The sequence below is a fragment of the Trichoplusia ni genome, chromosome 27 (genome assembly GCF_003590095.1).
Source record: "Trichoplusia ni isolate ovarian cell line Hi5 chromosome 27, tn1, whole genome shotgun sequence".
In the NCBI taxonomy this organism is placed as follows: domain Eukaryota; kingdom Metazoa; phylum Arthropoda; class Insecta; order Lepidoptera; family Noctuidae; genus Trichoplusia; species Trichoplusia ni.
The window spans coordinates 3,075,780-3,102,387 of NC_039504.1; the positions used below are offsets into that span (position 1 = coordinate 3,075,780).

General features: G+C 35.3%; 1 protein-coding gene across 1 annotated transcript in view; it reads left to right on the plus strand.

Moving 5' to 3' along the window:
* The window catches only part of LOC113505944 (exostosin-2), a 40,051-nt gene that overhangs the window by 3,387 nt on the left and 10,056 nt on the right, over positions 1-26,608 (plus strand). Inside the window, exons 3-4 of the mRNA XM_026888826.1 lie at positions 11,512-11,695; positions 18,365-18,524. Coding sequence (XP_026744627.1) covers positions 11,512-11,695; positions 18,365-18,524 — 344 coding nt within the window. The remainder of the gene's footprint in view (positions 1-11,511; positions 11,696-18,364; positions 18,525-26,608) is intronic.

Consider the following 26,608-nt stretch of genomic DNA (forward strand, 5'->3'; position numbering starts at 1 on the left):
AATAAGACAGAACGACTTAAACCACTGAAAAGCTCTTAACATTACACGAATAGATTCTTGTACAAAGCCAGTAAGTTTTAGTGATTTTAAAAGCCTTTTCTTGCAAAACTATTAATTGAAATTGATGTAGGTAGCCTGGCTTTAAAGGCAGTGCTATGTCGATTTATTTCAATGTTTAAAAAAAAAGTAAAAGCATTTTTTTTGTTAGGTTTCATTTTCTTTGTCGTCCGTGCTGTAAAAGAAACATGCTCTATACATTAGACTCTTCAAAGAACCTTCAAGTGAAGTCCTCGTCTTGAAACAACGTCTGTAAAACGCACGCTAGCTATTAACAGACGTGCTAAACCAAAATGGACCTTAAAGGAACCCAGGAAGGTTACATAAAAACTCCTTGAAGTAAAACACTATTAAAAATAGGGTCTGTAAGCTAAGAGATGATTGTGCAAAAAGTTTCTTACAAATTGGTTCAGGGATTGACATTGGAGGAATTGACGAGTCAGGCCCGCTTTACTGCGCCCTTGCGCGTTCCTAACAATTTAAAAAGTTTCAATGATGATTAATTGTGGACTTCTATTACAAATTATAGTCATGATAATATTTTGTACGTCTCGTGTCTAACTAGCTGAATACTGGACTTTAATCGATTTGTAAATAGTCCTGAGTCATTTTAAGACTGATTTATGTATGTTTAATACTGTACTCCTTATATCCTTTCGACTTCAAGAATAAACCATTATCCTCCTCGCTAGCTGTATCGTATCTGAAAATTACGCTGTCGAAAACACACACCACGTACATACTTAACTGCATATGTTATACAATATGCAATGCGCGTGACATGATATAATATGCAAATGTATACAGAAGGGGATGGAATGCAATCACGATCTTCATATCAAGAAGTTCCTATCAACGAGTTAGACGGGTCTTTGCATATTCCGATGTGATGCTTGAGTTAACTTGATGACGTCCAATTTGATGCAATTAATAAGCATATTGACAATGTTCGAGTTGTCTCATGGTTCAAAGATCTCAGTTGAAGGGAAATTAGCAACATATTCACGACTGAAATTGGTTGTGGAGATGACGATGTACCTACTGGTTTTTGACGTTAATGCTTTTTGTGGGTGTCATTTGCTATCCCAATGCGTGGGAATCTTCCGCCAATAAATTACTAGGATTCCATGCTTAGAACTGTCCAAGGCTGCTTATAGCGTCTGAAATATGGCTACTTACATTATTAAACTTTAAAAATAAACCATGGTAAAACTTCAATGTGTTACAGTGATCAATTAGTTCAATTATTAAGTCAAGCGCCTCCAATTCTATGAAAGTATTCTACTCAGGAACGAACGAAATGACACTAATGAATATTCAATCATTTCCCGTTACCATCGTAAAATGTAATATGCTCACACAATTACTTTTTAAAAATATTATTCAACCAAGAGTCCAGTCGTAAAATTTGTTTATCCAGAGCAACCGATACGTGCAATCATATTGATAAAATGTGAATTTTTAAAATATACACAGTAACGAATAGTCAAATTGTAATAACATTTCAGAATTTTATTATTATTGGACAAATAAACGTAAAATGAACAACTTTTTAGATAAACTCAACATACGAGCAAATAAAACTATACCTGCTACCAAATTCGTGCCTTAATTCCCAGGAGCACTATGGAAAATATGCCATTGTTCATTCACATAGCAATAAGACGGGTCTGATTAATACTTAGAAATAGTCAAAACCTATCCATATATAGAAAGAGCCTTGTGCCTAACAGTGAGACGTATGTAGCCTAGTATTAAGACAGGTCTTGGCTTTTAGTAGATTCAGAAACCACAAATTTGGCAACCGCATGGTAACCACCTCTGCCCTCCACCTGAAATCAACATCGTTACTTCTGCAGGCAATGCTAAATACAATTGTCCCCGTAGTTACAAATAAAACCGAAGTTAAACACAGAAAAGCATACAAATCTCAAAGGGTAGATAGGGGCGTGCATCGAGTACCAACATTACGTATTTAAGTGGTAACCGAGGATTCATTTCAGCGCTTTGTTCGAGTGCAAGAGAATCCCAACGGTGATCATAGGTGTAACAACTCAGTTTTATTCGCCAATCAGAATAAAAATGTTGCTTTTAAATGGATTGAGAGTAACCTTTTGGTCCATAAAACGAAAATGATAATATCAGCGGCGCTTTATACTTCGAAACTCCCAAAAAATAAATTAATGCTAAAGGCCCCAAAATGAGTTGCCAAGTCACCTAGTTAACAGTTTTCATAATAATTATGAATTAATAAAACGTGTTTTGATCTAAATAATGATATAAATCATGAATTTTATGGCCTTATACAGAGACGGAACCGTTGATTAGAAACTTTTGTGACTGTATTTGTTTAATTCAATGGCACCTCGGCTTTGGAGACTCCACCGTTGGCATCATAATTCATTAAGATTACAACACTCAAAGGGCCCTTCTTCTGGACTCGCCCTCAGACCCCTTCTTGCACGGAAAACAGCCCGTAAATTTAGAAATAAAACGTATATTTGTACATGAATATTCAATATTTGGCTTCTACGCGTATACCTTTTATATCCTTATAAAGGTCAAGCGTTGGCTAATTTGCATAGTGTGTGCGACAGACAGCTTTAATCTCGCTTCAATTAAAATTTCTTTCAACTTTTTCGAAGCCTGAATAAAGCAGTATATTCAAGAGAAAATTGCGGGTATCGTTTTATTCTCGTTGTTTTTGTACGTCGTTAGTGGTTAGAATTAGGTCAATATTTGTCAATTCGCAACCAATAAACTTCGGATTAAGCCACAAATAACATGTTGGATAAAAAAGTGTATAAAGAGGTAAATTAACATTTATTTAGGGTTTTTATGTTCGGTTTTGGCTTTATTATGTTTTTGTGATAATTTAAAGCGGTCTATATCTATTCTAGTTAGGGCCGATTTTTCAATCGCCAGATAACTTCTACCTGAGGAATAAATATGGCCGTTTGACATATTTTCCACACAAAAGCTGTCAATACGTCAAACTTATTCGTCGAATAAAAGTTATCTGGCGATTGAAAAATCGGCCCTTAGTGAATGTAAATGAGAACTTCATTGTATAACTTATAATCAGTAATTCTTTCCTAACAACTTCCCACATTACAATATAGTTTCCTACTACAGTTTTTCTTCTACTGTAACTGTACTCACTGTTGATGAAAGGACTCCTCCCTACTTTTGCCGCGTTTGAGTTAGTATGCTAATCCTTTTATACATTTAGAGCAGGAGCTTGCATCCTAATTTCTTTTGGCCCTTTCGCTTTGCTCAGGACTAGCAGTCAGCTCGTTTAACATCCATTAACAACGTACGACATATTCACGATATACAGGACCGATTTCATACGACTGAATTCCTCTTATGAAACCAGACGTTTGACTATCAAACACAAACAATCCTTTATTTTGTTCAGTGCAGTTTTTAGCATTTAGTTCAGTTTGCCGGTTTTCCTCTTTGAATTTCAAATGAACAAGTGAAAAAACACGCCAACCTATATCGAACTATGAACCACCAAGATGAGTCGTAACTTTTGCGACCCTACTTTTATGGACTAAATTGTGCTCACAAACCAAAAGTAGTACGAATGTTTTGAATAAGAAAATATTCAGCATAGTTTGCTTTGTTGCGAGTTTGCGACACATTGGCTTCATGCGTACCTTTTGGTGTGACGTCATTGAGGCCTGCATCGCAAGTGAAGTTATCTCTGGCTTTCGGCGTAATATACGACCTGTCATTAACCGTTGGGCCAGTGCCCGCCAGGTAATATCAGAATGCTGAAATATTTTCCTCTTTCCGATGAAACGTTTCTGTTTAATTTTGATCCTCAATTTGCATATTATATTAACTTGCTTCAAGAGCTACACAATGGTCAAGTAGTTCTATGTTGATATAATTTTGATTTGGGTCATGTCCGCTAATCCATGTGGAATTGTATGATCCTCGTGCAATACGCCTGCTTTAGCTAGGGTCCGCATTGTTTAGAAGTAATAGACGTACGCTCGTTAACAAGTACCCAAGTTCGTACGTCCTTGTTATGGCAATCTTGTTATGTACAGTTATCTCCTGCATTCCGGGCCTTCTACATTAGAAATGATTTCGTAGAATTATGTTAGGTAGTCGGATTCAACTATGTTGCTTATGAAACAGGAATAATAGCGACTCGGTCGGAACTTCTAGCTACGATATGGAGTCTATGAAAGGTATTACCGTGGCTTATGACTAGCCGACTCACACGGCATACATAATCTTCGGGTCTGTAAGAGATCATGGATTGCGATAGCCTGCCCTCTTTTCGTTGTGTGTAAACCTCGCGTACAAAGAGAGTACCGTCACTATTGTGCATCCGAGTATTGAGCGAGGTGCAGAATACGCTGGCTTGACTTGTTCATTTAGGGAGGATGAAGATTGTGCAGATATATTGAGTTTGAATCACCGTTCAATAAGTAGATATTGATAAATGCGTGTCCATAAAGTGGCTTTACTGTTGAGTATTTTGAGACTTACCACCACCGTAATCTGTATTGTATTTTACAGCTCAACTACATTCTTACCATCGATCTTATAGGCCTCGTGTTCATGGTCAACCATTATTCATCAAAAGCAACAATCAGATCCAAGCGGTCTTTATTTCTGACATAATCACTTACTCACCTCCTGCGATTGGAGCTATACTACTGTCATAATGACTACCATTAATTTAACATCACTATAGAGGTTAGCGTCTATTCTAGTTAGGGGTAAAGCTCGTTCGTTTGTTTCATTATTCCGATCTTTATCCAAGTATTTCCACGAACCACTAAGTTCCTTGTATGAAACAACACAAAAGACTTTTTGACGCATCAAGTCTTGATGGCTACACTTTAACGCTGTCAAAATACGGCACATGATGTTTAAAATAGTAAGTATATAGGATGCACGCTGTAGAAATGTCGGTCGTTCGTTTTGCATCCTCGCAAGATTCCGCCTCATGTTGCAACTTTTAATACATACTCAAAAGCTGGTTTGTTCAGAACTTATGAAACTTGATGTGTGATTAAAAAAGAAATCCTCGCTCCATGACAGGAGATTTTCAGAAGGACAGTTATTTATCCGGACTGTAAATTCTCGTATTTTAGGGAGGGCAAATCCATTGCAGGCTTCTTTCATGTATTTGCCACTAATTAGCAAGAATTTTGTTATTTGAACAGCAATTATTTAATAGTCCATCACAAATACATAAAGAAATGTACAAGTCGTGTAGGGTATAATTACTTCTAATGGCTACATGTGGCCCCTTGCGTGTTTTATGTTGGATCATGTACAATATCAGGGTTATACTCTCATCGTGACGTCTAAAATGTACGATCGTTTATAATATTTACAGTAAAAATAACCTTAAGTTCTCAAGCTCTCGCTGACAGATTTAGTTAACAGTGCAATGCTGTGGAATTCTAACTCAGAACAGTCATAAGCGCTACTGGTATTTGTAGAATTTCGTATTTATGTCAACCAACTTGAAATATTTGGAATGTATGCAGTTGACCTTCTGTGTTTGTCTTCTGAACGCTTGCGATCTCTATGTAGTGTGTGCAGTATCATTTGTAGGCACCGTTAAAACCTGTTTTGATGAGACGGATTGGAATAATAAAGAATGGGTCACTGCATATTAGGTTAGTCTACCCGTGTGGGGACGAGCGCAGTTTTTGCCCTTGCATGCTCTTTTGTTTTATTTGGAGTACGATTTATTAGGTGTTTTGGAACGCGAAGTATTTAGGTGCTAATGTTTTGATCGGTGATTCGTATGTTAGTTTGAATATCGAGTTACCAATCTCTAAGAACGTTTACCAGATATTTTTTTCTTCCTCGGAGTTATATGAAAATTTTTCCAACTTCATATTTCGGCTTATACACAAAAAGGGATGTTTTCTTTTTTTGGAAAGAGGCCTTTGTTATCCAGTGCCGCCAGGTATTGTATTAAAAACAAAAATTGTACTGCAGCGGTGACCATTCCTTTTACGAGACCGAGGAATGCATTCCCTGCAATGCGAATTACCCGGAAATTTCATACGTATGAGCGTCGCGTCTGAAAAACCGGATACGAACAAATCACGGGCCGTGCAGTCCGGTCCGGTCGAAAGCTATACGGCTGCCAAGCCTAGATCCGGTGATATGATTTTTTAGTGAACTCTACGTAGATTGTTGGAATGTTTTTGCCAATAATATGTACACTTAGACTATGAAGGGATAAAAAATACATACGTAACAAACGTGCATCGCGAAATTTTAATGAGAGATGAAGCGCGTTTTTTGTTTAGAAAATAAAACATTATTACCATAGCGAAGCATTTTTTGGTATATTTGACCCCTTAATGTTAACTTTTAAAGCCTTTCGTTATTTACCTTGCCGTATTATTGTCATTAAAAATTTAATAGGCACCATTCGTAGGTCGTAAAATGTACAAATAAATTGTCGTACCGGCCGGCAAATGAAAACAGGACAATGGTAACGTTTAAAAATATTTTATGGTACTCCATAAAAAGGACAATTGACAAACTACCATTCCACATAGACCGGTGATACAGTCGCGTGCAAAATAAATACCCGGTGATATTCCAAAGAGGTTTTATACTATAATATTGTTAAGTCATCGTCAATATTGATTTCGTTCACTTTTGATTCCTTTGAATCGTTGTGTTTTTTTTTACTATTTACCTGTTACGTCATTTAAGCTTGACATTTGTTTAATACTGTGACTGTGAAAAGAAACATAGTGTAAACATAGACACATAGTGTTAAAAAAACTACTAAATTAAGGGCCGATTTTTTAATCGCCAGATAACTTCTACCTGAGCAATAAAAATGGACGTTTGACATATTTTCGATACAAAAGCTGTCAATACGTCAAACTTATTCTTCAAATAAAAGTTATCTGGCGATTGAAAAATTGGCCCTAAGTAAAGTAAATACCTTTATTCCAAGATTATTTAATTGATATAGCACCTACTTTAGTCTTTAACTCATTAGTCACGCAACTACTAATAAAAATGTATTTGTCAATAATAATTTACCTACACAACGTAGGTGTTTTTTAAACCTACACTAATTAGGTTTATTTCGAGATATTTGATTAATTGGCACTTAAGTCTTTAATTTATAAGGCACGCGAATTGACAATTAAAAAGGTATATTATATATATATATATATATATCAATATAGGGAAAAAAAACCTTGCAATATTGACTTTCAAAGTGTGCTTCATAGCTTCCCCAGAGTTACTTAGTCTTGACTATAAACTACTAACCCAATTTTGTTAGAAGTTGAATGCGGGCGAAAGCTCGTCATCTTTCTCTCTCTAAGGCCCCTCGTACACGACGCCTTGACATTTTCTGATACTCAAAAAAAAATATTATTCTCTACTTCCAAAAAAAAATATCTAGCCACGAAATTACATAGGTACCGTAAAACGTCGAATATGAAAATTTCCAGGGTGTATGTAAGTCCTTATCCTGTTTATTCGAAGACGCAGTTAGTATGCAAATGAAAAATTGAATAATCATCCCGATCCAGGAATTACTTTATCCTTGGTCATATTGTTTGATGTAAAAAAAGTTTATATTTGTGAATATAAACTATTCAGTACAGATGTACATACATATTATTACATATTTAAAGGATTATAACCAAACACGTCCTTCAAAATGTTAATTTTCGTATGACATATCCTCTTCATCCTTTTAAGGAAAAGAAAAGCTTTTAAGCAACTATTCTCTCCAACTCAAGCGTCCGAATCTCATCAAAATCTATTGAGCGTTTTATCTGTAAAACTTTCAAACAAACTCATGCAATCTTACACCGACCTCAACTAGCACAAAGGTTCTACCATAACGTCTGGGATTTAGAATACTGCAGTTATGGGAAAAGGACGCCACTACTCATCATAGAGCATCGTCTCTCTTGCACAGCTGCACCCATCTTACTTCACCCAGTAGTGGTACGCGTAAGGCTCCAGTTAGCTAAGTTAATATTCAAACATGTATGGTTTTCTGATTGCCCGTCGCGTTTGCCTTTACACATCGGATTATATGTCATTAGTGCCAAGAACCCAATTATATGAAAGCTCAATGCCGTAATTAGGCAATTTACGTCGTAAAGAAAATAAAAACATGTTGTTTCATATTCTCGTTCAACATCAAACTTCGAATTAAGACCAATTATGTCAGAAGTAATATAATTAGCTTGCTCAGTTTACATTCGTCTTGTTTTACTTAGAAATATGACGAGCAGTTATAAATGAAATAAGGTCTCAGGATTTATAATTATAATTATTTTTAGAATATTTCTCAATATGACATCATCAATTAAGAAATGAAAAAAATATGAGATCGTTTAGGTAGTCCTTATAAAGGTTACTTCATCGTTATTTAGTTTATAATTTAATTCGTATTTCGGTACATATTAGGTATATTAGATACATAAAGAACACAACGAAAGAAGGTTCCATTAATTAAATAGGTTCTTGTCTCGAATTCGGTACTACTGTTTAGGTGAAATAATACTATATATGGATAAAGTAAAACAGGTTTAGTAATTAATTGGTTTTTGGTACCATTTTCATATGGGTGTGATAATTTCGAGGAACAGCGGAGTGGGAGTTTATTGTCATATAGGTTATACCTTTTAGACGCAGGTATGGGTTACCTCCGTCCATGATACATAAATGTGTGGTATCTACTATAATTGATTAAATTCTACGCGGTCAAAACCGCGGGGAAAAGCGGTTCGTAACAGCATTCCAGAATCTTAGGTAACGTTGCTTGGCAACGAGCAGGCGAAATAACAATTCCTATGCACCTTCAATATATTGATGAATCATGGAATAAAGTAGCAAATTATGCTCTATGTATGTATGAATAAAGTTTATTTGTTACGTGTCTCATAATATACAGGATGTAGTTTTGTAAAATAAATCCCATCGTAAATCATGTCACTATAATTTTCTTATATAGGTGTCGGGTTGTATAACATCTAAACACGTCTTCCACAAGTATAAAATAGCATTTTAAACAACGTTTACAAAATCTTCTCTTTTGTTCAGTAAATCTCTAGGTTTTCACGTTTACGGTGTGAACGATTTTTCTTCCGTGTCGTTCAATTTAAAGTCATATATTTCCGTCTAGTTTAACTATATAGGGAGTTCAGCTATTTACCCAGAATTGACGCGAGTGTGCATTTTTGGTGACTGTCTGCGCCATTCCCAACGTCCGCTCTCTGTGGCCAGAGTTTCGTATTTGATTTATCGGATCAAATATTTGCATGGCCCACATATATTTGTTTCTAGTCCTATATTTGCGAAGTACCCGTGACATGAACAACGCTTGTCCCTTTTACTTTTCTCGTATTCAAACACGAGAATCTCCTCGAAAATATAAGTTGAAGTAGAATGCGAACAATAAGTAAGTTCGGCCTCATATGGCACCCCACTGGTTTATTAAACATGTGGCATATCTGCGACACTAGCGTTACCAGATGTGCACACTTCCGCGGGATGTCACGATTTTCTATGATTCAACACCATTCAATGTTCCACCATTCAAAGGATTTCTTTTGCATAATATTCGCATCTGTTCGAATAAAAAAGAATCATCCGAGCAAGGTATCTCTTAGAATTTTTAAAGTTTCTGAACTTTCTTTTATCATAAAATTGTCCTCGATAAATTGGGTCAAAAGGTACGACGCACTTGAGGCCCCGTCACGTATCGGGAATCAGTCAAAGAGCCGACATACGTCGATGTATAAATGCGTGGCAACCCCTATCATACGGGTACCTTCAGGAACAAACGAGCGCACTCTAATTTGGCGGATAGCTGTTTGTTTTACATAAAGAACTTCATTTCGTCTCCTGAATAAAGTGAGGAAGCTAGGAGTGGGAGCAGACGTAAAGAAGCAAGCTTTTATCGCGATGACTTACACTTGAATAAGAAAAAATCTTGAAGGAAGCGACGCTTATTTAGCCGGGGAATATAAGCGTTATGATGTCTATTGTCATTACTAAAGTAACGAGTGTGTCAATACCAGACTCCCAGCGCTGCTGGGCTTTGTTATTTCTTTAATAAATACTTCATTTTGAGAAAACACATTTAAGAGTTACTTTATTATTTATTTTCGAATAGTAGGCGTAGGCGTTTACTTCGAGTGGTTTGTAATAAAATTATTTAATGTTATCATAGAAAATATTATTTATACAATTCAGAGTTTATTATCTTAAGTTGGTTTAAGTGTAAGTTTATGGTCGGATTTCTTAAAAACATAAAACATTTTATTTTCTTTTTGACAGCTCGTGTATATCAAATATTATTTATTGGTCTTAACATTATGTTAAAACACGTGAAATGAGATCAAACTCATATCAGGTCTTCCACATCAGCGATCGATGCTGAAGCCAATTAGTCACGGAGTTGTATGAGACTATACAAACATAAATCCCCTCACAATATTACGAGCTGCCCGTAGCGAGTTAGTTCAGGGACATTGCCGTTTGTATGTATACTAAGCTCCTTCATCCCATTCTACGATCCGGTATTGAGTCCTCCCGTTCAAATAATGAGTATCTATACCCGAAGGGGCCTCGCAGAATAGCACACATTATTGGCCATCACAGTCCTATCAGCTGGTGTTGTAGAGACAGCACAATTTCCTCGTTTTTATTCAGGCACGTGGCGGTGGCCGTTTGTCTGTTTCCTTTTCCAACACGTCGCCCAGTTATGCCGTTTTCCGTATTATGTCTACAGTGAAAAAAACTACACAATTCTATTTGTATTCTAGGACATCCCTCAGGACAGGAAAGCAATTTGACGTTGGCTGCGTTTTAAAATCGCAATCAAATTCAAATTTTCATGTTGGAATCATGACATTTCGCGTTTTTAATAGCTGGAGTTTGCTTTTGCGGATTTTTTTGCTTTCGTACATAAACGTAAGAACTTAGCAGGTGATAGACGGCTATACCTTAACAGACTTCTGTTAATAGAGACAAGAAAGTTTCTAAGTTCTGATTTACTTCTTACTTAGTTGAAAATAATCTAATACATAACTTATGTGTAAGTAGTAGGTATCTTATGAGTATTGACAATACTTTTTGGGTCAGAATTATAACGTTACTTGGATGTGTTATCTAATAACTTTATCCTTTTTCTATGATATATGTATAACTTAAGCCATTCCGCACATATAGTCCATGGGATAATGATATGGAAATAATGGACACCTTTTAGGTAGAATCTCGTATTGTTCTTACAAATAATGAAGTTTCAAGTTTTTTGTAGCAATGTTTACACTACCCCAACTCTATTACGTCGTAAACCCATTTCAGGCCGGTTCGTGGTACAGCAGTTTTCGCATCTTAATATAACGTGCTTTTCGAAATACTCCGAAACTTTTTCCATTTATTTAAATGGTGTTTTTTGTGCAGTATGGTCCCGTGAACCCACTGTTCCTGCCTGTGACCGCTTCCAAGGCGGCCGGCTTCACCGCGGTCATACTAACATACGACCGGGTTGAGAGCCTGTTCGCGCTGGTGTCAAAATTGGTGCGGACTCCGAGCCTGGCCAAGATCCTTGTAGTTTGGAATAATCAGAAGAAGGCACCACCTCCTTGTAAGTATATGTACCTTTATTTTACCCGACAGTCAATCGCTTATTTATTTTCTCTAGATAACATATCTACGAAAGCGCTTGAGTGTGGCACCTTTTGCGCAATCCCCTGTTGTCAGGAAGCCAATTTCCGCAATCGAATATTCTAATGTATGGAAAACCGAGTAGGTGCGTTTAAAACCCACCCATAAATTCAGTCGCCGAAAAGTCATCCATTTTTTAACTCTAGCTTTATCCTGCAAAATACTCAATTTCACTTTCTATAGTCACTTGCCAGAGTAATGTCTCTTAACTACACATTTAAAGTGGTCTCCAAGGTTGCCAAATCACTCGCCCCTATACAGGCGAACATTAACCTAAAGGGTTCTGATTACTGACAGATGACAGGGTGAGATTAAAACTTGGTGACATTACAGGGCACTGACGGGTTATCGCTCAAAATTTAACGGATGTGGAGTGACTTATTATAGTGTATAGAATTACATATTCCTAAGTAGGTTGAGTAATGAGATAGTAATATATGCACGAAAGGCGTTCATGTCGCCTGAACTCCACCAGGTTGGCTATTAACCACACGAAGAAAGAAATAATACAGAACATGGTAGGTGACCTAAATACAGTGATTGTTCTGTTCAATATTTTAAAGATGCGGTGAGCAAACTATTCAGTTTCCTGTACCGTGTATCGTACAGCCGTTTGCAAATAGATGTTCCTATCAGAATATGTATCGGGATATGATTTTTCTACAGTTTTGTTCGAAACGTTCACTTCGGGAATAGTATTGGCATTTTTGCGACTGCCACTTTCAGAACGAACATTTTAAAAGATCTCCTCTTCAATATTTTGTCTTATCTACAGTGTATTTTTATTCATGAACAACCCAAAATATAAGTCCAGAACAAAGTAAAATAGTTCTAGTCCTTTAGTTAAAAAGAAGGTCACTCATTCTCGTTACCTTTTAGTCGCAGTAGGCGTTTGAGGATGTTTGCTGTACTTGAGACAATAGCCTTGTCAGTTCATATAAACGGTCTTTAAGGAAGGTTTCCTTACTTCACGTGGACTCGCACCATTTACGGACTGCTATAAATGTCAAACTAGGTGTACATCAGTTTGACATTGTTCCCGTAACTTGGAGCGTGATTCACTTCATTTAGCTCGGTTTAAATTTTACGAGTTTCGTTTATAGTATCATTCAGAAGTTGTAGGTGTTGTACTAAGTAATATTGTTTTATGTTTGTTGTTTATAATGGTATTCGTGAATGACACGCGATACGCACGTTGATTTGATTACTTTGACACAAAGTTCGCGTAAATAGTTGTAGAATTTTCCTTTATTATTTCACTGCGGTAAGGGTTGATGACCAAATAACATGAATTATGAATACGGAGTAGATTCAACTACTGTTATCAAGATTGTTTAAATAGCTTTTATTATATTTAAATCTACGGAGTTTATTTTCGACGTACTCATATATTATTTTGTTTATTTCGCTGCAAAAGATGATTATGGTTTATGATCTAAGATCTTTATACGAGAGGTTGAAAGGCACAAGAAGAGACGGATCGATTCCGTGAACATCGATGAGCGATGATGACACGAGCAGGAACGGAATAAGTTCTGAGAAGACGGATAGTAGGGAGGCGAATTAGTAAAACATAATTATGTAATATCCTCCTTAAATAATTTAGTAAGAATACGAGAAATAAGAGGAAATAATTTGCTAAATTATGTATTATGAACTCCGAACGTACAAATATACAAGACGTAAATATATTATAAGTAGGAAAGAGACAGTAATTTTGCAGTGTATCAAAGAGTGGAAAGTAGTTCGAGTTCTAAATATAAGCAAACGTCCAAATGGTAACGATTTTGCAGCAACAGTGCTGGCTGAACAAAGTTCCGAATTTAAAAAGATACGGGCTCACGATTTTCTTCGGAAACTCCTTTAAGAAAAAGAAAGAAACGGAATAAATACTCTTTAGAATTGTTCTAGACAACGGATTTCCTTTAATGTTCTCAGAATAAAAAGTGGCCTCTTGACAGACCTGCACTGCACCAACGAGATTTAATAATTTCATATTAAAAGCGCCATTGTTTCATGTAAACAACCACTTAATCTTCCGGTCGTAAATAATGACCTCACAATTCCTTGAAAACTAAGAAAGCATAATAACTTAATTGTTTTGCTATTAACTCCTCCATGTTAATTGTTCAGCATTTCAAATGTTAAATTGTTTTACCATTTGTTTACTACCATGCAATTATGTAACTTAGCTTTATTGTATTAAGAACGATTTTAGAACGAGTTTTAGCCATGATACGAATACGTTACAATTTAGATAGTCTGTAAGCTATCATTTTCAAAGGTTTCTGTATCGGGCCATATTACCCGTGCTATTTAAAGTAGATAGCTTCTTGTTAAGCGTTTGCCGTTTCCAATTTTTTCGATATGGAATTTTGTTCGATAAATTGCTTTCCCTCTTTGTATTAGGACCTAATAGCGGTGCCCGCAAACAGTACCTACGTACATGACCTTTTTACAGAGTTTCAATACACCCTTTGCCAGAATCCCCTCAAGGCGGGAAATGCTTGTAAAATCTCGACCTTTATAAAGTTCTTTTATGTCCCTTCGAGGGCTTGACGAGAAAATATTATTTACTAGTACCCTTTACTATGTAAATGTGCATATGGATAAAATTCCATCAAAACACCTCGACTGTTGAATATGTAATGCGGACACCAATAAAAACTCATTGAATATGTACACGTGCAAATCAGTTAGATAAACCAGATATCAATACGCATGCAGCGAAACAAAGTATTGAGAGTAAAATCATGAACACACGCCGAGAGAATATCAACCTTATTTAGGTACACTCAAAGTCTACTTCAGACTGTTTCATGCATGGTGAATCTTTTAACTTTTGATGAGGCATCGAAATTGAATTTTATGTTAAGTGAAATAAGGTCAATTTTACGAGGTGCCAGTTATTAGATCTGCATTATTTAATGTTTGACTGCCAGTAGTTTTTTTTATTTAAACATGTATTTTCACTTTTATTTAAGTAAAACAAAGTTATCATATAGGCTAAAGTAACGGAATCTTTCTAATCGAATACTTCTGAAGAATAATCCATGTCATTTCTATTTTATTGATAAGATTTTATCTCAATGATTAGATTAGCTGGCTCCTCAATTCCTTTTGTTCGAAAAGGACATTTCGAATACATATTTTTTTGTAAATGTATCAATATTTATTTCGATGATATACCCCTTAAGGGTATAAGTAATTGACCTTTACGTTATTGAAGTAATTGAAAAACAAATATGGAAATTGTTAGGTATTAGACAATATAAATAATATGATAGGAGGATAACGGAATAGAAAATTATATATTGGGGTAATATGTTATTTCTTATCAATGTTTGGTACAATTGCTACCTGAAGACAAAAAAATTAAAACATGATAATTATTTTTTTGTTTACGCTATAAAAGTATACCTATTCGTTAATTATTGAAAATCTATCAATCAGAATAATTCGTTTTTTACTCAAATTCTCATTTTACTCGTGAAAGTATATCAGACTCACTTTCTCATGTTTAAATAATATGTATTCGTATGGAAACGGATTAAAAATGCATAGAAATCGGTACCTCTCGAAAATATTTTCTCTATGATATCGGTTTTGTAATACTACCTACTGTTTCAGATTTTAAATATTTTTTATTTCGTATTTTAAGATTGTATTTAAAATTCCTCCTAATCGCGTCCCGTGGTTTCGTTTTCCTCAAGCTTTTCAAAGATTAAAAAGGTCCTATCGTTTTCAGGCTTAAGTTAGCTTATATCCTCGCGAAATTCCATCAATAGCAGACAAATGGTTTAATGAAATCCTTACAGAATGATAAATGGATCGTGGGCCGATATTTTGAGACGTAAAATTTCTGTAATTTGCTGCTTAATTTCAAAGCTATGCGAAATACTTTTAGTTTACCTACGGATATTTTTTAAATCTATGTTTCCTGATCGACTTTTCTCATTTTTATACACATTGAGAGATAAAGAATAAAATGTAATTCTCCAACCAATGATCTTAGTTGAATTGTAAATAACCAGCATCCATTCGCCTCCCGCCCCAGTTAAGAGTTGTTTCACATTCATGATCTATGGATCTGTACTACACTTACCCCCGAGCCCTTTCATTACAAAATATCGTCCTCATTATATTTAAGTACGTGCTTACCCTCCGTTTAATTCAATACCGTCATTTTAATAAGCTTTTCACTCTAATTACTGTTCACTGATACTGTAAAGCGGGCCGATTCAATAATTAAAACGCTAATTGATATTCAGTTGAGCAAGTCTCATATCTGTTTTGAATCATTTTGGTTCGCTCTTTGAAATAATATACCAAACCAAATATTTGTTTAATGTTCTGAACGTTTACAATTTTATGAGGAGGACTAGCAGAGCCTTGCGGTTTTACTCGCTTCCATTGCCTCGAGGGATTCCAAAACCTTTCTTATAGTTAGGCTATCAAACATGAAACATTTTTTTTACAATCGACTTTTTATGGGATCCAGAATAAAGCTTATTTTTTTTTAAATGGGTGGTTTTGTCTTGGTGACCTCAACCACTCAGATATCCGTTTAAATAAGCAATATATTTAATCAAAGCATCAAAATCTATTTTCCTCCGTAACATAATAGAATAATATATGAAAAATTCATCTCTTTGCGTCAACGTCACGTAGTTCAAAACTTAACCCATTTTACCGTTGTTTAATATCGTAGCTATTCCAATGGGATTACGAAACAATGAGACCTTTCTGCATAAAAAATGTGTACTGCAGGGTTAAGCCCTCTTCTTGTAAAGAGAAGAAACAAAAGTTTAACCACGGGTTTGTGATTTCAAACTTTTTGGTATGACATTATGAAAAAAAAAACTTGAAATACTTATTTCTTTTCGGCTGGTAGATGATTTTTCTTTGCCATTTCTAGATATTTCGTCTAATTCTTTCTCAGTAAATAGCAAATATTTTTCGTAAGAAAGGTATTGATTTAATTTATTATTGGTGTCAAGTATATAATTGATACGACTATTTTTAAAGGACTTACTCCAAAAAGGTCAGATTTTGTCCTTCGGGTATACGCTGACATTTTCAAAGTTCTTTATAAATAACTATCATTTAACATGTGATATTACATATTTATTGATTGGTTCGTGTATGTCAAATTTGAAGGAATATGCTGTTTACACAAGTTATGCGTATAAACATCGCGGTAATAGTTCATATGCATGTGCAAGACAAACTATGCATATGAGGACGGAGGCGCGTAATGCATTCACTCTTAAGTCTTGTAAATAAAGAAAAATGACGCTTACAAACGGCTTCATAAAAGTCTTATTTGCATTATAAACGAATAATAAATAATTCATATACCAGTAAAAGTTGGGAGTAGAGCCTTTTTAATTAAAAAATTATGTCACTTACAGCTTTATTTCTGAACTTTTTGGTACATTTTGGAAGCACTTTTGTTCGGCTATGTTCTGTAATAAATTGAGTCCGATTTATTTATGTGTCCGAGTGTTGTCCTATATAAAATGTTTAACCGCGAGACTTATGGCCCTCGTACATGACCGATGTCGGCGACAAATCAACGTCTAATGCAGTATTAGAGAATGCTTTGCTAAATCTTTTTCTGAGTGTTCTAGTGTAGGTGCTAAGCTTTTGTCTGGACAACTGCACACATTTGTCATAGCGTCTTGAAGGTTTTTATTTATATTGGGAAAACTACACAATTTTATAGATGTTTTCAGAAAATGTCGAACGTATTTTCGCTGTGAGTTACGTAAGACAATTTAGGTTTAATTTGTTATTTAATTTTGGTGGAAAATGGACAGCCTTAAATTCTTAAGAGATTTTTAGAATTTTGTTTGGAAAACAGAACTTATCGGATTTGTTTTCTGTAGCAAAGCGTTTTATAACGTTAAATAAATTAAAACAATGGCGTTGTAAAAGAAAGTCTTCTCTAGTTTGTTAAGTCCAATCCAAAACAAAATTGAGGGTTTTGGAGAGTTTTTACCGACTTTTAAAGGGTGGTTGACTGTATATTCTTACGGAATATCATTGGAAAATGAAGGATTTTTTTTTTATGATTATTACCTATGATTATTGTTTTGAAGCCGGTTTTGTAGCTATACGCGTAAACGATTATCGAAGTTTTAAGTATAACGAAGTTTCTAGCCGTCAAATAAATAGCAAAGGTGTCGTCATTGCGTAATCTTATCTATCTTATGTAAATAAGGCACATATCTTATGTAAATTGTACATAGACAAGTCACGGTTTATGTCTCTAGGAGTTACGAAGTCGTCTAGAAGTTAAAAGTACGATTGAAACTGAATAAGGGATAGAAAATATTTGTATTTGTAACATGCGGAGGTTACAAGGGACATATTGGTGTATTATTACAAACTATCATAAATCGTACCCTTTTTAATAGATTTAACAAACCAAAAATTTTATGCCAAGATTTTTTTTGCTGTGGAATTTAAATCTTTTGGAGAAATTTGTTACATCCAAACCACATACGGTATTTAAAATCAGAGTGTGGTTCCCCGAAACACGTTGTTTAATTTTACAATGTTAATTGTGTTTATTTGATTGCAGCATCGGAATGGCCAGTGATCAACAAACCGTTGAAAGTGATACGAACCAAAGAGAACAAACTGTCAAATAGATTCTTTCCATACGATGAAATTGAGACTGAGTGTCAACTGACTATTGACGATGATATCGTTATGTTGACACCGGACGAGCTGGAGTTTGGGTAAGTAGAAAACAATTGAATAGACCCTTCTTTTTTATAAACAGTTCTTTTAAAGCCAGCCTTTTATATTCAGACAGTATCGTGATAAGCAAACTCCTCATTGAAACTCAAAATGGTAATGTTTTTATGGGAAATCCCGGAACGGCTAAATGAGTAGTAACTCTTAAACCTCACCAAGCAATGAAAAGCCTAAGGTAGCTCGCATCTCTTCAAAGAAAATGTGTAGAATAACATCAAAAAGATCCTGAAAGCGTTTGTTGTCGTTTCATAAGCGCCCGTAATTGGTTTATACAAAATGAAAACATTTTGATTGATTAATAGGAAGGCTTTGAACTGTCAGTTAATTTCCTTTAAATAAAGGAATAAATTACAAAGTACTCAACGTTTTTCAGAAAGATATTTTTTCGCTCTTTGTACCGCTCTGTTGTTTTTGCATAACAACGTCCAATTATTAGAGCACTATTTACCAACCCTACGGTTTTTGTTCATGTAAAACAGACATCCACAGCCATTGCTTCCATTTGCTAGTGCAAGCAAATACAAATGCTGTACACTTCCATTTGCATACATCTTAAGACAATCTCCTTCGAGGATTTCGTGGGTGTTATTACGAGTCAGCAACTTTAAAGGGTTAAAGAAATGTTATCACCAGAGTTTTCCGCTTCAAAGCTCTGAACTTGAGCGTATTTTGTTTTTATTTCTTTTGGAAATTGCCCTGAAGAAATTAGTTTTTATTGCGGCTTTGCAAAACCCTTTTTGTAGGACAATCGACATCTCAAGTAAAGAAGATAATTAAATGCAAATTTCTTCTCGGGAATGGAATATTTATAACGATGCTCAGTTCTCGTAACCAAAATACAACTTTCTTTCAAGATGATACATATGCCAAATCCCTCGTCTACATAGTTGCCTACGAGAGTAACCCTCGTTCGGATTTATTTGAGCTGAGCACGGGACTTGATTCTCTCAAAAAATCCTGTACATAAATATTCCGTGCCAGAACGCTCGCAATAAATTTTGGGCAAACTACACAGTTATTATCCGCGTTCGATTTTTAATCGGCATTGCGCGCCATTCCTTTTCATTCTATAGTTCACCAGGATCGAGCAGAAATACGCTCGGAATTTTGCCAGCGTATGCGCTACACTTATTAAGTTTTTAGGAGGCATTAAAACCGTTCCCACCTCTCCATTCATACGAAGTTTCAATGGGTTGTTGAGTACCTCTGCTCAGTACAATATTCCGCTCCTTTGCTTGGCGAACAAGGCAAGACACTTATTTGTATTGCGTCCCCAAAACATTTCTTGTGATAGAGCTCGCTAATAATTATATTCGCGGGAAGCTACATAATTTTACAACTTCTAAAGACACTAGACGGAGTATGTAGCATGGTTATTTGACTCGGAGCTATGGGCACGCACACAATCGCATCTTTCGTTAGCATGTGATTCGAGAGGGATGTGCGGGTAGCTACTGCAAACGCTTATTACGATTCCACGTAGAGGAGCGTTGCTTATGTTCCTGCGCGGGGCGGCAAATGTAAGAAGCTGAGTGTTTCTACCGCAAAGTAATAATCAAACGGAGTGTTAATGTGTTGAGTAAATGCAGGGTTGATATATGCAGTCAGCGGGAACTTGAATGGGTTGAGCCATGCGGGAATTTGGTGTGTACGGTTTCCAAAAAATGATTCTATAATTGATGATTATAGAATCAATTTTAAACTGTATTGTATACTGTATATTTAAAATATATTTCCCAAAAAGAGTTAAACTAGCTGTGATACAAAAAGCGGTTACATTTGGTAACAAACAGTCTCATTAGGTACCTACTTGCACCGCTTCGGTACATTTACTGTATTGAACTAAACTAAATATTTTTGCGAGTCCGGCCTTGGAACAAAACAAACCCAACTAGATTTAGGGCGACGATGTTTGAGGAAAGCTATTGCTTTAGAAACTCGCAGCTAGGAATAAGCAAGCATTTCAGACGTTGCAGTATAACGGATTTAGTGTGAGAGTCCATAGCATAAATCTGGTTGTGGTTGTAATTGTTTAAGAGGAAGAATGCAAGAACTTTCAGAGGCAGTTTTATTTTACGTTTGCTTTTAAACTGAGAAGATTTTTTACGCTTTTAGTTGAACTATTTTATTTTTAATGTCAGAATAGACAAAGAACAACGTTTAATGCGTTTTATATCTCTGAAGCATTGAAGCGTCGTAATGGGTGACATGATTGTATTTTAGTCTTAGCTATAATCCGATAGTCCTATTAAACCCTCTGAATGTAGCTATTGCCTTGCCAGGTTGATTATGATCAGTTACTGCTATTTCAATAACGAATTTTGTCTAGCAATTTCATTTGTATTTATCGTTACCGACGCAGCAACTGTCCAACTTTCCATTAACGGTTGTACTGAAGAAAAGTTTTGCCGTTTATTCTGAGGGCTAGAAACGAGCCTTTTATTTTTAACCTATTTAATGGCGGCGTTAAAGAGAACATTTTATTCTAGCGCATGGAAGCCGCAGCTCGCCTCTCGCTCTCTTGGCTCACGAGGTCGTGATTCTGACGTAAAGCTACTCTTGACTGTAATATGTGCTTTATATATCTTATACCAACTAAATACTCTTTTAACATAATTTAATGAAGTCTGCTTTCATTCCTTATGCTTTTTGTGTTGTACAAAGTAGATTACTCTCAAAGCGTCATAAAGGATTTTAGTGTTCCTGTTCCTATTAATATTTTCATCTCGTTTCTTGCTATGTAAACCCACGATTCGTCAGTTGCGTCAATGTAAAATGTTATGATGATGTGACGTGTCTTTTATAATTTTAAATTTATTTATGCGTAGGTTGATCCTAAATTTAAATATGAAGACCTTTTTACGCAAATGGGATAAAAAGCATTGGGTAGAGTGCTGTTTTTTCATTAATGTGTAGGCAAAAAAGGTCCGGTACACCTGCTGTATGTTTCCTACGATAATGTTTAGAAATAATAAAAACCTCGAATATATTTACCTCGTTTTAATTTTTTCACTTTAGCTCTTTATACCTGTTAATAATGCCGCTACTGATTAGTGTCCCCACTCGAACGAGAATACCAATCATTAAATCACAAGTGTTGTTTATTTATAACGTTAAGTTAACGCGATACGATTTGTACGATTGAAAGTAAAATGAATGATCGTCTTTGGTCACGACATCTAATGCGTTTAGTTAGGGTTGGCACTAGTTATTTTTTGTTACTGTCGTGAGGAAGACTCATACTTATATGATGCAACGGTTTCTTCGCGCGTATTGATCCGGATTACTCGATTAGTTTTGGACCCAATCGAAGTCCTTAATCATAAACTGACTCTTAGCTTTGTGAGCAACCGTTGAGTCATATGTCTATGCTTTATGCAGCTATTTATTCTAATCCACACCTTTTATTACTGGATATGATATACTAACACATTGTCCAATTCTGGTGACGTAATCATTTTAAAAATACTGATAATATGGAAATGTCCGTACTACTTGGTTTATCTTTTCCAGAACAACAAATATTTCAACACCATTACTTCGTCATCTTGTACCCAATATGCAACTGACAAGTTGGTGTTTATCGAGTACAATACCAAAAGCATTTCTAACACAGACACCGCTGTTGCGACGTTAGCGACAGCTTGCGACACGGAAACGACTTGCGGTATTTAATATTAAATACACAAATACTGTTCAGTGACAACCCTATGCAGCTAACCAGCACGCTGCAGTGCACTTTCATTGTCGCTAACATGACCGATTAGACAAGTGCTAGCTAATAATCGTACTGGTGGAGAAATTTAGAATATTTAAACGCGTCAATGTGCGCACTAATAGTGTTGAAAGTGTTAGGTAACTATTGAAATTAATATATTAAATAATAAACAGATCGCATCGTGACTTTGTAATACAAAATTTGATTTCAATAATCTAATTAGTCCGACAAGTAGATTTCTGAAAAATATTCTTTACGCATTTTTTTTAGATTAATAAAAAAATACGCAGATAACTCAACTCAAAGATGGAAAAATGTATGGGAGATGGAAAGTGACGGTGAATGGAAGTGTCGTCAAACGAGATTTCATTTTCTTTACGCCATAAAATAATTAATTCTTACACGATAGTTTTGGAAAATTCTGTTTAGATTTATTTGGTCAAATAAATAATTTTAGTAGGTACATTCGTCCCACAGGACTCCGAGGCCAGGGCAAGTCTTGTACAAATAAAACCGTTTAACTTAACTATGTAATTGTCTATGTCTTATGTAAAGTTTAAGACTTATAAGAAAATGGGTATGTCCATTATTCGCATTTTCATTCGAAATAGGTTTTAAATGTTTCATATAAAAAGGTTTACAACACTTTTCATAACCCTGTTTTAGATACTTTTTGAACTTATTCATTTCCCGTGAGTCTATTTTACTAGAATTATTAAGAGAGTACTTTTCCTTGCGATTAATTATGTGAGGTATAATTTATTCAAAACTTAGCGGTCCGCTGATTAAGAGTCATTGTTCTAAATAATTCTCGTTTAACATAATTATTTTCGCTTCTTTAGCCCTCTTCTAATACATAATTAAATTTCCTTTTACGTAATTTTAGTTACCAGTTTATATTCTGTCGGCGTAAGAACCTTCTGGAATGAACGTAAAAATATTAAGATGATTATTTTTGCGTCAAAAATGTGTACCGTAAATAATTATCAGAACCACAGCTATGATCATATCTATAATTTTCCTCCTTGCCGACGTACACAAACAAATCTTATTCATATTTTGTGATTAATATGATTTATGAATAAAGAGAAGGCCTCTACGATACAATCTGCATTGAGCTATAAAACCGCCTATTGTAATGAGGTTGTTGACTCCCGTTATCACTGCGATTATCAGCTGATACGCTCTGACTTATGTTTAAGCGCCTTACGTATTCACTGACTAAGGAAGTTAATCTTTGCACGGTGTTTATGATTTTATTATCATTTATTAAGGCTAGATCTGCAAAACCGTGCAGCGTTCTACTAAAAAAACCTTTTTTTTAATTTATGCTGTTAGCTTAAGCACAGTCTTTGACTGCTTTACTGGACTTATTAGCGAGACTTTACAAGCATCCAGCAAGAACTAAACATTAAATACTCAATAAAAAATGAGTAATGAGTAAGTTTGGTGAACCTTTATCGTGATTGTGTTTTTATGGTTTGGTGTTTTTGCGAATTACTTTCATAAATAAGCTTAACTTAAAGTTATACCTAAATAATTACTCAACACACGCAAATACCAAGTGTAGGAGGTACCTTCATAATGCCAAAGTTTTCGTAGCAGTTAATTTCGATCGACCCGGGGTGGACAACCTCGTTTCCATTATAATTAACTTAATATCCACAAGACGTTGCGCTAATTTCTTGAGATTATTACCTCAAGCCGTCATAAAGAAATAGGCGGTAATAGGGCGGTATCCGCTATAGCCTTGGTAACAACGTTTGAGATCTGAACGGCTCCGATACTGCCAGCCCAGTCAGTTGAGCGAGATTTCCGGCGCAAACTAAACACAGTATAGGTACAATTTCCACTGATAATTCAGTTTATTTTTCGACACCGGCGAACTCAGATAGCAGTGAGGAGCAACGTTTTGTTTATTACGCCCCTTTTCAACGAGACAGCTAACATTTCGAGATAATTCTCTCGTTGAATAGTTCTGCAGACGTTGACCTAACTTGATCGTGTTGGGAGATGAATGTTATCTATTTTGTATTACTAGAAATTTCTTTAGGTACATGTTTGCTTCATTTTGTTTATGAAGACTGACTTTTAGTCTGTGTTATTCGTCGCAATGTTTGTTTCAGTACAAAGGTACTCGGGGAAGTGATGGATTCCTTTTACCAGTTTTACATACAGACAATGTGTGGGCGTAGCTTTTACGCCCTGTAACGTGCCTTTTAGGTGACTTGCATACCTTATAAGAGCTATAAGTAAATGTGGATGTTTTGTCATGTTAATACTTCGGTGACATCATTATTCAATACATTATTATCTCTCTCGCTTTTGTAGGTTAAGGTAATCAGAATACATAACTATAAGTCCCTGTCTGATAATTTATAATTCAGTAATAAATAAATAGCCTTCGTAGAATATGGCTCTGTTCAATTTCTCTTGGAATTCGTAGTATTTTATTAGAATGTGAACATTTTTGGGATAACACGAACAATCGTTTATCGGGACCATCAACGTTACGAATTTCTATTATGCCAACTTTTAGGGGAATGTTGATTGTAGATGTTGGTTGAACAATATTATTCGAGAAATATACCTTTCAAAATATTTACGAATACTATTTAGATAGGGTAAAGAATATAATGTTTAGCGATAGCAAAATACTGCAAATATTTACAAAATAGACCCTCATTACTGAAGAATAGAGTTGAAAGTATACTCTAACTGTAATAAGATTAAACCTAAAATCGTTTAGCTCAGTATTTTAGTATTCTTTTGTCCTCAAATCGTTACCGCCCCGCGCTCGGGACGCAGTCGAAAGTGTCTGATTATATGCATCAGCCTGCTATCTACATACAATTTGGTACAAAGGTGGAATATCCCCTGGAATTGCGCTTTCGTTCCGGAAAACTTAGAGTTATTTACGCCCCGCAATGTATTAGAATATGTATGGTACAATCGTATATATGCAGCCTGTGTACAGGGTGGAATTTTTATATGACAAAACCTCAATTCTGGCTATAGTAAATAATGTGCTACTCAAAGTAAGCATGTTTGTTTTAATAAAAGTGTAACTGTATTTACACAGTAATTCTACTATAGTATGGATGTTTAATATCCTTATTACATATTATAAAACAAAGTCCCTCGCCGCGTCTGTCTGTCTGTCTGTTCGCGATAAACTAGAAAAGTACTGAACGGATTTTTATGCGGTTTTCAACGATTGATAGAGCAATTCTTGAGGAAGGTTTTAGTGTATAATAAGTTTAGGTTTTGTGTAAACTGACGATATTACAGCGATATTAGTTAAACATGTCGGAAAAAATTAAGCCATTCGAGAGCTTTCATCGAGAACGCTGCCAAAACCTTTTGAGTTACAACAAAACAATGTATGGCGAGTTTGTACCTCTTTAATAGATCTACAAAAAAGTCCGCGGTGGTATATGTCTATCTTCCAAGGATAACCCACAATAACCATTTTTATGTGTTTTCTTAATACAGTAAAATTATTGGTTACTTACGAACCTCTTTTTAACAATACAGTATTAATCCTTATCCAAATAAATAAGTTAGATATATTATGCATGTAATATAGAACAAAATTGCCTTTTACACTACGCCAAAAATGTTAATAGGTAATGAGTTATCGTAATATTAAAATCTCCGCGCGAGAAATTAAAAATCGATGAAACGTAGCGAAGATATCGTTGGCATCTATATACTAATTGTACTATATATATACTAATTACTATGTATATACTATGTATGTACTATGTATATACTAATTGTTTGTTTGATTGTTTGTTTGAAAGCGCTAATCTCAGAAACTACGGGTTCAAATTGAAAAAATATTTTTGTGTTGAATATACCATTAATCGAGGGAGGTTTTAGGCTTTATGTATATCATCACGCTGCGACCAATAGGAGCGAAGAAAAAGTCATAACTTATATCTTCTAACCACGCAGACGAAGTCGCGGGCAACAGCTATCCTTATCCTTACATATTATAAAACAAAGTCCCTCGCCGCGTCTGTCTGTCTGTCTGTCTGTCTGTCTGTTCGCGATAAACTAGAAAAGTACTGAACGGATTTTTATGCGGTTTTCAACGATAGATAGAGCAATTCTTGAGGAAGGTTTTAGTGTATAATAAGTTTAGGTTTTGTGTAAACTGACGATATTACAGCGATATTAGTTAAACATGTCGGAAAAAATTAAGCCATTCGAGAGCTTTCATCGAGAACGCTGCCAAAACCTTTTGAGTTACAACAAAACAATGTATGGCAAGTGTGTACCTCTTTAATAGATCTACAAAAAAGTCCGCGGTGGTATATGTCTATCTTCCAAGGATAACCC